Below are 13,231 nucleotides of genomic sequence, written 5' to 3'. Positions count from 1 at the left end.
AATCTATTTGTGCAGCGGCCACGTGGGCAAATCCTCATACTTTCATCTCGCATTATAGGTTGGACGTGGTTTCCAGGAGCAGAGCTGATTTTGGTTCCACTGTTCTGAAGAGTCTGTTCCACTGAGCCACCCAGGATATTAGGTGCTAGGGACGCTGTCCCAACCAACAAGAATGAAGGCAAGATAGACAACATAAAGAAGTTATGTACCTACCATAACATTCTATGTTAGTTGTCTCCTCTCGCCTTCTTTCTTGCATCCCACCCTCCATCCCCCTATCCTACTAGACCGAGAAGAGTTTCTCTATGGATTTACACTGGCTGAGTCTTCTCTGGCTATCCCACTCTACCTAGTAGTCTCTATAGTTGGACTTATGTATGATAGGATAGGATTCCTTCATTATTTTGTCTGCTGTTAGTCTCACCAAATGAGATCTGGGTTTCTAGTGCCAGGCATCATGGGATATGGGGAGGCCTCGAGCCAGTATGTAGCTCTCGAGCTTTAGAAGGTGGCCGAGTCGGAGCCGAAGATCGGCTCCGAATCCAACCAGCAAGAAAGAAGGCGAGAGGAGACAACTAACATGGAACGTTATGGTAGGTACATAACTTCTTTTTCTGTTTCTTGGTTGTTGTATATGGAAAGTTATACCCAAACTTTTTTCAGTAATTGTTGTGGTGGTTGAATAGCTGCCAGGGTAATGCTTTCTGGAACTGTTAAAAGTTACCTTAATATGTCTGCTGATCAGTAGTTACATTATTCAGTTGCTTCAGCATATAATCATTTACTGTTGCTCTTTTTCCAGGTGCACGGCATTGGCAGACCAAGCTGGAAGCGGCCCAGAATGTCCTGTTGTGTAAGGAGATATTTGCTCAGCTTTCATGTGAAGCTGTACAAATAAAGTCTCAAATTCCTCACATTGTTGTTAAGAATCAAATTATCTGTCAACTTTTTCCTGGTATGTGATTAGAAACCCTTTTATCCATATTTCACTCAGAATAAATTAATGTGTATGATTGAAAGAAGTAGCGAGTTATGGTTAATTGAATGCATAATAGCTCATTTTATTGTACTGTTTAAATTTGTTATCACCTATACATAAGCCATTTTACCAGTTTACCTTATGGCACTGTTGCAGACTTTTGCCATCACCAGGGAAAGCAATAAGGATTTGTACAGGTCTGAGTTTATTTCACTGCATTAAGATGGAGATAGTTATTTGAGATGTCGGGCTAGTTTTTGTTCGAGAAACTTTGTCTGACCTTAGTTGCATTAAGGTACAGGTTTACCATCAAGAGTATCTGTTCATCTGACTTTGAATTTTGCAGGAATTATAGGACTTAAGTCTCATTACTGAACTCTGCTTGGCCATTTGAATTTTTTTTCAGGCTGCTGTCCCTGCCTCAGTGCTTTTTTATTCTTTCTTTACATTATGCCTCTTATACTTTTCCAACATATTGAGAAGTTTGTACTGATTTCACATTTAAAGGTATTTGAACTGTTGCTTTTTTCTTGTGAAGCAGATTTGATTTGTATGACTTTTTTTCATTTCATTATTAATAAAGTCGTTTTTACCACCACATAGTTCCTCTCTAACAAACAAATCAACTTACTGAATCGTACCTGAGGGGTGTCATTTGATTAAGTCTTCACATAACACTTGGCAACACTTTAAATGCTAACTGTTATAATGTGTATAGGCCAGGAGACCTTTGCTGCATCTTATTTATCTTCCTCCTCAGCTCACAGCAATGAAGAAAAAGCAAAAAAAATAAATAAATAAAAAGGTTGAAGCTGGAGAAGAATAAGAGGGAAAGGAGACCTTCTTTGCCTCTAGTCATGTCTGCCCCTTGGGTCACGTTCTTGTTCAGATTCAGGCTTATTTTGTGCTTTATCTAAAACACCATTAACAAAAGATTAAAAAATAGAGGACATTAATAAAAAAAGTTAAAGCCATACCAAGGACAGCATGTTATTACCCCATACCATCAAAAGCTATCTCAAATAGATATGTTTGTAATGCCTGTCTGAAACCGGCCAAAGATGAACAGTAGTGAAGGTCAGGGTTCATTAGGGCCAAATATTGGCTTCCACATACTTTGATTCTAGCTTGTTGACAGGTGTTGAGTTTAGCCTGGTGGTAATATCTGATATGTAGGTGTCACTTTAAGTGACCTCCTCATGTCGATAAACTTCTCCTTTGTAGACTGCCACCGGTTTAATTTGTTTTCTGCTTTTCTTCATCCATTTGCAAAAATCAACATGTTCTAGTATCCGCCAGTTAAAAGAAGTCAGTGACTGCAATTAAGTCCCTGGCTTTACCTCAGGTTTCGCATAGCCTGACACTGAGCTATTTTGAAGTTCATCTTGGTCTGGCATTGGTGGAGTAAGCAGTGGCCCATTGCTGAGCTAAGTCTGTTCTTCACTGAGAATCTGAGTGCAGTAGGCATTTTTCTTTGTCACAAAGATGGTTTTCACATCACTAACCCTCATGGTCTGTGACCCTATGGTATTGAGTCCCTTGACATTATAGAGACCAGGAGCAGATCAGTCACTGTGTTGTACACCTTTGAGTTGGGTCACACATTGTTTATTTATCCTTCTTTTTATTTATCTGTCTGTCTGCCTAGCTATCTGTCTGTCCACCATCGTCTGTTGACTGGGTCAATCTCACCAGGCTAGTGGCCGCTTTCCAGGGAAGACCTGAGGTGGTATTGATACCACTAGGGAAAATTTGGTAAGGGCAGTGGGGAACTTCTCGTAGATCCCAAGGGATCTTTTACATCCCTGAGCTACCAGCTACTCAAGCAGATAGGGACCTCTGTTTAACGTCATCCGAAGAATGACACACTCAGAAGTGTAGCACCCACCCCGCCCCATGTTGTACTGCAATGTTGGCAATCCATATAGCTGGTGTGGGAGTAGTACCCACAGCCTTCTGCAGGAAAGGCAAATGGGCTACTTGTTGTACCACTGACACTGCTGAAGTCCTTTCTTATCACTGTTGTAGTATTCTTTAGATTTTAGTCTATCCTCCTCAGTATATATCAATGTCTGACCAGTATTCCAAAGCCTTTACACCTTCCAGGCATCATACATCAGACATATGACCTACGTGGAAGGTGTAAAGTACATATGTGACATACGGGCACCTAATCCTTAGAATTTCCTAGCTGCCAGCCTCAACGCAATTTCTGAATTCAGTCTGTACCCCATTCACTGGGCTGGTTCATCTACCAGGCCTGTTACAGATAAGTGCCCCATTGAGGTTAATTCCTTTATTTTTTCCTTCTTGCAGTTTGTTTTCATGTCATCCAGGAAGGGGGAAATGTGAGTGTGGGAGGCAGATTCCCCATAAAGACAGATACAAGAAGTGCCTCTTTTGTTTGGGTGCTACATGACCATACTCTGTGTGATATCTGTCAGGCATTTGTCCCTAAGATACTCCACAGCTGTCTGTCTTCCCTTTCTATTTATCTCAAAAACTATTTCTGAAGTTGTTGTCCCACAGTGCCATGGCCGAATCCACCCACCCTGAAGTTCAGCCACCTCTTAAGACAAAAGCTAAAGGAGCACGTTCTGAACTGGCAGTCAGTTGAAGTTGATTAGTGCTGGGATGGATCAGACACCCCTGTTATTGTGAGTAAATCCAGTGTGTGAGGAAACTTGTGGTAATTGCCCCTGGCACTGGTTATTAGTGGTAGTAGCAGCTTCCCCAGGGATGGGCACAGCATTCTGACAAAACAGAGAAGACTTCCCTGTTCCAGCACCGACGAGAGTAGCTCTCTCTTTCCCAAAGAGGGGACCCCAGCAGCTGCAGAGGACATGGCTAAACCCTGGTCTATAGTGGCTAGGTACTACACATGTGGGATCCAGGGTAAAGGATCAGTGGTCTGAGGTACAGCTAATGGCCACAGCAATGTAACCCCTCTGTGGCTGAGGCAAATTGCAAGCTTGCTGTGATGACAAAGGCTGTTTGGTCACCTTTTTTTTTGTGGCTGGGAGAAGGACTGACAGATGGTGTCATGCTCTAGCCAAAAAAGTTTACTTTACTTTACTTTAATCCATACTATCCATACCCCATATTTTCTTTACTGATCTTAAAAGTGGTGGAGATAGGATACTCCATACCTTGGATGTCAAATGACAACTCTGTTACTATCTTGACAGAACCAAATCTTTCAGATCTTTGGATCTGTTCTTTTCTTGTGATGTTAAGAAAGAAGGAACAGCTTCCGAATCATTGTCTAAGGCTATTGCTGTTTGTTATACTCACCACAACAAAATTATTCCAGGCAGGATCAAGGCCCACTCTGTCAGGGCCTTGGCTTTATGTATGGTTTTTTGGAAAGGGTTGGATTCTAGAAGTATGATAGAAGCTACTACTTGGTTCTTGGTACATACTTTTAGGTCTACATCAGGCTTAGCAAGAACAATTCGCAAGGGGCTCCTGGACTCTTCTCCTTTCACTTCCCAAGTGTAGTTAGAGGAATCTACCCTTGTAGCTAAGGCTGTACAGCAGTAATCAATATGATGAACATTGTGCAGTTGTTTTGCGTAAACTTACCATAACCGTAGATGTTTGAGTGATCATCGCTGCAGTAGCCAGTCTCTGCCATCCACCCCCTTGTTTTTTGATGTGTTGTTTATGCCAGGTTTTAGTTATTTATTTTATATTCTTCATAACATTTTCACTTCAGGGCTCTGCCTCCCTATCTCTGCTGGAGGAAAAGCTCTGTAGGACTTGGGGCCCAAACTTGTCTTTTAGTCAGCTCAGCTCAAGCTGCCAGACAGTTTGGGTGCATGGATGGTGCCCTGAAGCTTTGGAAGCTGGTCGGATGTTACAACCTTCACAAGATATAACCCATATAGTTAAGGCTACTGCAACAGTGCTCATTCAAACATCTGCTTTTTGGTAAGCTTACTTACACAACTGTACCTTTCACCTTTTTCTTTGCAGACTTTTCAGTAATTATAGAACAGATACTGGCTATATTTTAGGTCTTTTAGAAACAGGGTGATTCCACAAAAGATTTTTCATCATGTCTATTGACCCTATGCAAAATGGAGTAGATTTGTCTAACTAAGGTCTGTCAAGGGTGCAAGGTCCTAGGAATTTGGCAGTATATGTGATGCTGTTGCACAAAGATTTGTTAGTCATATTATTGACAACAGTTATAATTTAAATTTGTCCTATGAAATGGGAATTCCATTTTATTTTCCTAATTTTCTTTTTAAATTGCTACGATTGTGGCTTGTATCTAACATAGTCACCAAAATAATCATATTTCCTCTTTGAAGTGTAGAAATGCAGTTAGTTATGAACTTTCCAGCAGCCTGGTATATTAATGTTATGCAATGTATGTATCTTTTGAAGGTTTTACACATGTGATTTACTTAAAATTATGTGTTCTTTTTTATTTTTTGCTTGAGGGTTTCAAGGTGTAGAAGTAAACCATGGAGATCTCATCTTTTTCTCTCTTGGCTGGCATATATTGGTGAAGTGGTTAGCATTGTCACTTCACAGCAAGAGGTTCTCTGGTTTGATTCTTGGATGGGGTGCTTTCTGTTTGGAGTCTGCATGTCCTCCCTGCACTCGTGTGGGTTTCCTCCAGGTGCTCCAGTTTCCTTCCACATTCCAAAGACATATGTCTGGAGCGTTTCTCTCTGGGCCTCCACTGAAAATGGTCTCTGTCTCAGTCAGACTTTCCTGATAAACAAATGTTAAATAAAAGTATATACTTTAACAGTTTATATATTATTTGGACTATCTTGGGTAGTTGTCATATTCAATAAAAATACAATTAAAAAAAATTCAGGGGCTCTTACTGCAATTAGGGTTGCTTAGGGATGTCTTTTGGGGTGACCAGCAGCAGTCATGACACTGCAGTCCTGCCATTTTCCTTGGGAAGTTGTTTGAGGGAAATTGGTTTTCTGTTTGTCAGTGTGGCACAGTGCCATCAGTGACGCATTGGTCAGGGATCTTATAGCTTGCATTATGTTTCTGCCCTTCTTCCTCATAACTTAGTCTTTCATTGACACATACTTACCTGAGACAAAATTTGGGAAAAGCAGTAACGAAAGAGATGCTAATACACCTCAAAAACATAATCTGGCACTTCTTTGAAGACCAACAAGGCCATGTTGTTTACTTTTGCTTCTTTTTAGCACTAGAAAGAGCTGGGATGTTATATGTATTTAGAGTGTGACCTAAACCACTATGTCTGTAAAGAGAGCTTCTGCATGTCCATTTTAGCATCTCTTGTTTTTCTTCTATTAGTTTTGACATCATTACATTTAAGTTTGCTTTGACAAGTTAACGGAGTCCCACTCTTAAATACCTAGACTTGGATTCTATAGATTATGCATTCATTCCCTTCTAATTATGATAAACAAACCATCACCCATATATAGAAATTAGGCAAAGGCTAGTGTTCCTCTTTGGATCACTCCAGATGTAAACGTTGTCCATGATTGATCATGCCTATGCTAAAGCATGATGCTTATACTTAATACATCTAGACATGTCTCTAAAAACTGGCAAGGCTATGTAAGACATTATGACCATGTCCAGAACTCAACACCATCCCTGTGGTCATTTCAGATGTGTTCAATGATTTACTGATGTTCTTCTCGTTTCACTGTTGCAGTATCACATTTGGGTTATCTACTTGCAGTAGCCCTCAATCGGCCTGATTATCAAAGTTTTGGGTCCTGCGTCAATTGCTGTCTCATCTTCCATGACGTCAGGTATGCAGCAGACACCATTACATCAGTCTTTCTTGCCATGCGGTGCCCGAAGCAGAAGCAGTTTGCAAGTGCCGGTCGGCCGACCCTGAAATTTTAGTTTTCGAATTTCAGAACCGAAGTCTTTAACTAAAGCTAAATACCCCATTGGGGAAACTTTTTCTTGCTCTAAACCGACATCAGTAAAAGTCAATAATGGTATTTCTTGTGGAAAGCAAATACCTCATAAAGATTTTCATTTGTACTGTATTCCTTGCCTAGGCCCTGACCACGACATACCTTGCTGTCGGTTTTGTGCCTTATTTAAACCACAAACTATTTGTCGTCAGTACATTTTCGCTTCTAAATATTTTGGTACTCTGTTCAATTATCCAGATATGTCTTCGGTAAGCCACCCAACTTCCGATATTCCGAGAAAACGCAAAGATAAAGACAGAGACAGGCCGCCTAGGTCCAAAGCTGCCAACGATGCTTCTCCTAGGCTAGTTGCCAGTTCACCAGTACTCAGTGAGGTGCTTTTGCAGCCCCTGATACCCGCTACTTCAGATTCACAGGCCTCTACTGAGATCCATTCGGAGTCCAGTATGTGGCTAGATGCTTCAACTGTGTAACCTGCAGATGTCTCTACCTTGGATGGGTCCGGAGCCGCTGTGCAGGCATCGGCTTCTGAGGGTATATTCAGGCTTACTGACTTGCATATTAAACCAATGCCATCTTCTTCTTCTAGGCCTAAAACTTGAACCATGCCTAGGAAACCGAAGCCCAGACTGCATGGTCAGGCCTCTATGCCTAAAAAACAAATGATAAGAATGGCTGAAGACCTTATTACTTTAATCAGGGGAAGCCAACACTCCCCCTCTAAGAGATCTAGGAATTAATTTGCATATGATTCTTCTGACCAGGATTCTGAAATTTCTGTCTACTCTGATGACCAGGATTTACCCTTATCTAACTATGAGGATTCCGATGCAGAGGACTCTGTTCCCTCTGCTTCTCCCCCAGATGATTTTTCTTTTGGTGAAACCTTGCATACTCTTTGGGAGCATTTTCACTGGGAAAGCCAAGATTACTCTGACTCTAAAAAGAGGCTTATAGATTTCTTACTCCTGCCCCAACACAGGCCTTTAGCTATCCCTCCTGTGCTGGACATTGTTGATGATGCCTTTTCGGAATCTTGCTTGGCCCCTGACTCATTACCTCCTACTCCCAGAAAACCTGATAGATACTACAGGGATGTTCATCGTGTTACCCTGCTGCAGTCATCACACTTGGGTTATCCTGTCGTCAGGCGGTCCCGCAGTCGGCCAGAATTCCAAAGTCTTGGTCTGGCTTCGGTTGCTGTTGCTTCTTCCCTGACGTCAGTGCACCAGGGGTATATATAATGCATCCGACGCCATCTTCTTCAGTCTTTCTTGCCGCGTGGTGCCCAAAGCAGAAGCAGTTCGCAAGTGCCGGTCGGCCGACTCCTGAGATTTTCGAACTCGAATTTCAGACCGAAGTCGTCAGTAAAGCTAAGTACCCCATTGGGGAAACTTTTCTTGCCTCAGACCAATGTCAGAAAAAGTTAACAATTGTATTTCTTGTGGGAAGCAAATACCTCATAAGGATTTTCATTCTTACTGCATACCTTGCCTAGGCCCAGACCACGACGTCACTAGTTGTCATTTTTGTGCTAGGTTTAATAAGCGTACTATAAAAAGGCGCTTTGATTTCGCACAACACTACTTTGGTAGAAAATTTAACTACACTATGCCGTCGGAGCAACCGACTACTGGCGTGCACAAAAAACGCAAGGATAAGGACAGGCAGCCTAGACCCAAGCCAGACTCCGATGCCTCAGCTGGTCCGGTTTCTGGTTCACCGATCTTCAGTGAGGTTCCGATGCAGCCCCTGACTACCGCATATCTGGAACCCGAGACCGCTTCGGAACTTTTGGCGGAAAGTACCAGGCCGACGCAGCCATTTTGTTCAGCCCCTGCCGACGACACTGCTGAAAAAGATGTCGGTGCTGCAGAAACACCTTCGGTTTCTGAAGGCGTCTTCAGACAGACAACGCTCACCATTAAAACGTATCCTAAGACGAAGACTCCTATTAAACCTAAAAAGACTGCACTTCATTCCCTGTTCAAGGCCCCATGCCTAAGAAACATGCTCAAAATGGCTGAAGATTTGATCTCTTTAATCAGGGCGTCCCAACCCCCTCCTGACAAAAGGCCTAGACAAGAGGAAGATTATGCATCCTTTGAACAAGTGTCCATTTCCTCAGGCTCCTCAGAGGACCAAGATTACTCCTTCTCCCCTTATGAAGATTCTGATGCTGAGGATTCCATTCCCTCAGCTTCTCCCCCTGAAGACTACTCCTTTGGGGAAACTTTACAGACTATGAGGGAACATTTTCACTGGGAAGGTCAGGACTACTCTGACTCAAAGAAAAGGCTCAGAGAGTTTCTTTTACTCCCCCCAGCACAGACCACTTGCCACCCCCCCCAGTTTTAGACATTGTGGATGATGTTTACTTAGAATCCAGTTTGAACCCAGACTCTCTGCCTCCTGCTCCGGCCAAACCTGACAGATACTATAGAGTGCCTGATTCCCACAAATTTCTTTACAAAAGTCCTGTTGCTGATCCAGAGACTATCTCCCAAGGTCCCAGAGGGGCAAAGGCTTCTATGGCTAAAAATCCTGTACCCTCTGAAAGGGACTCCAGAGCACTAGACAGGTGGGGGAAAAAGGTTTACACCTCAGCCACTCTAGCTATGAGGGCACTAAATTGCCAGTTTCACATGCTAAAATATCAGCAATTTCTAATGTCTCAGTTAAAACAAAAAATGAGCACACTCCCTCAACAGTCTGAATTGAAAGAAATGCAGGATCTGTTGCATGCAACTGAACAGGTGGGCAAACATACTTTACAATGTGGGTTTGATTCTTTGGAGGCTTCCTGCAGAGCAGCTGTCACTGGGTCTGTTATACGCAGGCATGCTTGGTTAAAGGAACAAACTCTGCCTGATCATGTTAAAGCAAAGCTTCTAGATGCTCCCTTACAGCAGGATGTTCTTTTTGGAGGTAAAGCAGAAGAAGTCTTAAAGAAAATGGAGGATAAGGCAAAATCTATGCAGACATTCAAAGATTTTCTACAGGTTCAGCCATTTTGAGCATCAGCAGAAATTGGCCAACAAAAAATTGGTCCTTTCCAGCTACTGACAGGCCACAGAGGGGTAAATACAGACGTCCAAGAGGCAGAGGACAACCACAAGCCCAGTACAAACCTCGACAATGGGGCACTGCAGCACAGAAGGGAGGAGAAGACAGGTCCCAAACTACCAGAAGGCAAACTCAATGACTTGCACCTCATCTGGCCAAGCAACACTCTCTTGGCAGCCCCCTTGGGAGGAAAACTCGCACTTTTTTCAGACAACTGGCACATTGTCACAAAGGACAAATGGGTCCTAGACATAATTTCACGAGGATACAGTTTCCATTTTCACACCTTGCCAATGAAAAGAGGAATTCCAAGCCTGCCACAAAATCAATGGGCAGAGGCACAAAAACAAATTACAGCTCTCATGGACATGAGAGCCATTCAACTGGTACCTACTCAAGAGCAAGGTCAAGGATTTTACTCAAGACTCTTTCTAGTTCCCAGAAAGGACAATGCCTGGAGACCAATTCTGGACCTTTCAATTCTAAACACCTTCTTACAAGTACCCAAATTCAAGATGCTAACACTACAGCAGCTTCTTCCCATGTTGGGCAAGAAAGCATGGCTAGTAACGTTGGACCTCAAGGAGGCATACCTGCATGTCCCTATCAGACAAAGTTGCAGAAGATACCTCCGTTTCATTGCAGGTTCAACCCATTACCAATTCTCTGCACTGCCCTTTGGCTTATCTACTGCACCCAGGGTCTTCACAAAATGCCTGGCACCAGTAATTGCATACTGCAGACAAAGAGGAATTCAAATATACCCATACCTGGACGACTGCCTCATCCAAGCAGAAAGCAAGGACATCCTCTTACAGCATCTGGCTTTTGTAAAACATCTTCTAAGTTGCCTGGGGTACACAGTAAACAAAAAGAGATCAAAACTAGTACCCTCACAAAATATGACATTCCTGGGTGCCAGCTTGAATACAATGGCCCAGAAGGCTTATCTGACGCCGACAAACAACTACAACTGACTCAATATTTCAAAACAATGGCAGCAAAGACCCAACTACCTGCAAGAAAAATTCTGCAGGCCTTGGACTTCATGGCATCTTGCATACTACTAATACCATTTGCATAGCTGCATATGAGGAAATTACAGTGGTACCTAAAAAGCCTATGGTCTCAACACAGCCACAGCTTGGACACAATGATATCTCTCATTCCCTGCCTACAACAGGAGTTTTTATGGTGGTCACTGGCATGTCACCTCAACAAGGGTCAGCCTTTCACCTTGCCCCCAGCCAGGCAAACTATGACAACAGATGCATCGGACTACGCCTGGGGGGCACACATGGCAGGACAGTGCGTTCAAGGCGTATGGTCTGCAGATCAAATCAATCTGCACATCAATCAAAAAGAGATGCTAGCTGTACAGAATGCTCTGACAGCCTTCAAGAATCTATTACATCCAGGACAACTTACAATAAGGATGGACAACACCACAGTAATGTGGTACATAAACAAACAAGGGGGTACACACTCCTACCCTCTATGCAAGCAAGCAGTGACCTTGTGGAACACAGCTCTGGCTTACCAAGTTCACTTACAAGCTCAATTCCTGCCAGGACAAAAGAACACATTGGCAGACGACCTCAGCAGAAACATCATGGATCCCCACAAGTGGAAACTGGATCCACAAGTATTTGCAATGATAACTCAAAAATGGGGCCTTCCAGACATAGACCTGTTTGCCAGTCCTCAAAACTATCAACTAACAAAATTTTGTACAAGGACACTTCACCATCAAACTTGGAAAGTGGACGCACTCTCATTCAGCTGGAAAAACCTGACAGTATATGCCTTCCCTCCATTGCCTCTCCTCACAAAGGTGCTTTTGAAAGTCAGAAAGGTGAGACCATGACTGATACTCATAGCCCCAGACTGGCCACGCCAGCACTGGTACCCACTATTGAGGAATATGGCCCAGGGCCCACCTTGGATTTTACTACAAACTGCCCATTTGCTCACACAGCAAAACAATCAGATTCTTCACAGCCAGTTAAAAACCTTAAATCTGGCTGCATGGAAAATCACCTAAACATCCAGCCAGCTCCTCTTTCCCAAGCAGTTATGGATGTTATTCTGGAAGCTAGGAGGCCCAGCACCAGGAAGGCCTATGCAGACAAATGGAAAAGGTTTTGTGCGTGGAACCAAACTAAAGGCCAAAACACACTTCAGCCTCACCTGCCTCAGATTCTACAGTATTTAACTGAGATGTTGCACAAAGGACTTTCTTTTTCTTCCATTAAAATCCATGCATCAGCTATTTCAGCCCACTACAACACAGAACCACCCTTATTTTCGCATCCACTTCTAAGGCAGTTCCTCAGAGGGGCAAAAAACATTAGGCCCCCCAGGAGAGCACCTACACCAACATGGGACCTCAATTTTGTTCTGGAAAATCTTACGCTACCTCCCTTTGAACCAGCTTTCTCTGCAGATCTACAGTTCCTATCATGGAAGACTGCCCTGCTGCTAGCAATAACTTCAGCTAGAAGAGTCTCAGAGCTGCAGGCACTAATGGCAGTGGAACCTTTCCTCATTTTCCATCAAGACAGAGTTTCTCTATGAACTAATCCTTCCTTCATGCCTAAGGTGGTTTCCAGTGTGTCTTTAAATCAAACCATTCACTTACCCACCTTCTTCCCAAACCCACAGAACAAAGGAGAAAGACTCCTGCATTCCTTGGACATTCACAGGCAACTTCGCTACTACTTGGATAAAACTAAGGCTTTCAGAAAATCTGACCAGCTCTTTGTATCCTATGCTACAGCTTCAGAAGGGAAGGCTATATCAAAACAAACCATTTCCAAATGGATAGGACATTGCATTCGTTTTTGCTATACCCATTATGGAAAACCAGTTCCTGCTACCATTAGGCCCCACTCTACCAGGGCAACAGCTAATTCTACAGCCTTCCTCAGGGGGGTACCAACCTAGGAGATTTTGGAAGCTGCAACTTTGAGTTCAGTACACACTTTTACCAAACACTGTCACTTACCACTTTACTCTAAGACTAGGGCTGGCTTCGCCACTGCAGTTCTGCAGGGCCTTCTAGCCTCCTCAAACCCTCTGTAACTCCTACACCCATCCGTAGCTTTGGGATTCTACCCAAGTGTGATGACTGCAGCAGGGTAACACGATGAACATAGTACAGTTTTGTACCTACCATAAATGTAGATGTTCGAGTGTACACCCTGCTGCAGTCCAGGTTACCCTCCCTCCTTCCCCTCTGATCTAACTGGCTAAATCTATACAATACCTTCCTGATGTATTT

General features: G+C 43.2%; 1 protein-coding gene across 1 annotated transcript in view; it reads left to right on the top strand.

Annotated features, from left to right (window-relative positions):
* The window catches only part of MED17 (mediator complex subunit 17), a 717,849-nt gene that overhangs the window by 368,283 nt on the left and 336,335 nt on the right, over positions 1-13,231 (top strand). The window contains exon 6 of the mRNA XM_044072197.1: positions 803-955. Coding sequence (XP_043928132.1) covers positions 803-955 — 153 coding nt within the window. The remainder of the gene's footprint in view (positions 1-802; positions 956-13,231) is intronic.

This window comes from Protopterus annectens, chromosome 5.part0, assembly GCF_019279795.1.
Source record: "Protopterus annectens isolate FY-2018-M chromosome 5.part0, PAN1.0, whole genome shotgun sequence".
Lineage (NCBI taxonomy): Eukaryota > Metazoa > Chordata > Ceratodontiformes > Protopteridae > Protopterus > Protopterus annectens.
The sequence above is the reverse complement of the archived record's forward strand: the minus strand, read 5'-3'. Positions and strand labels throughout refer to the sequence as shown.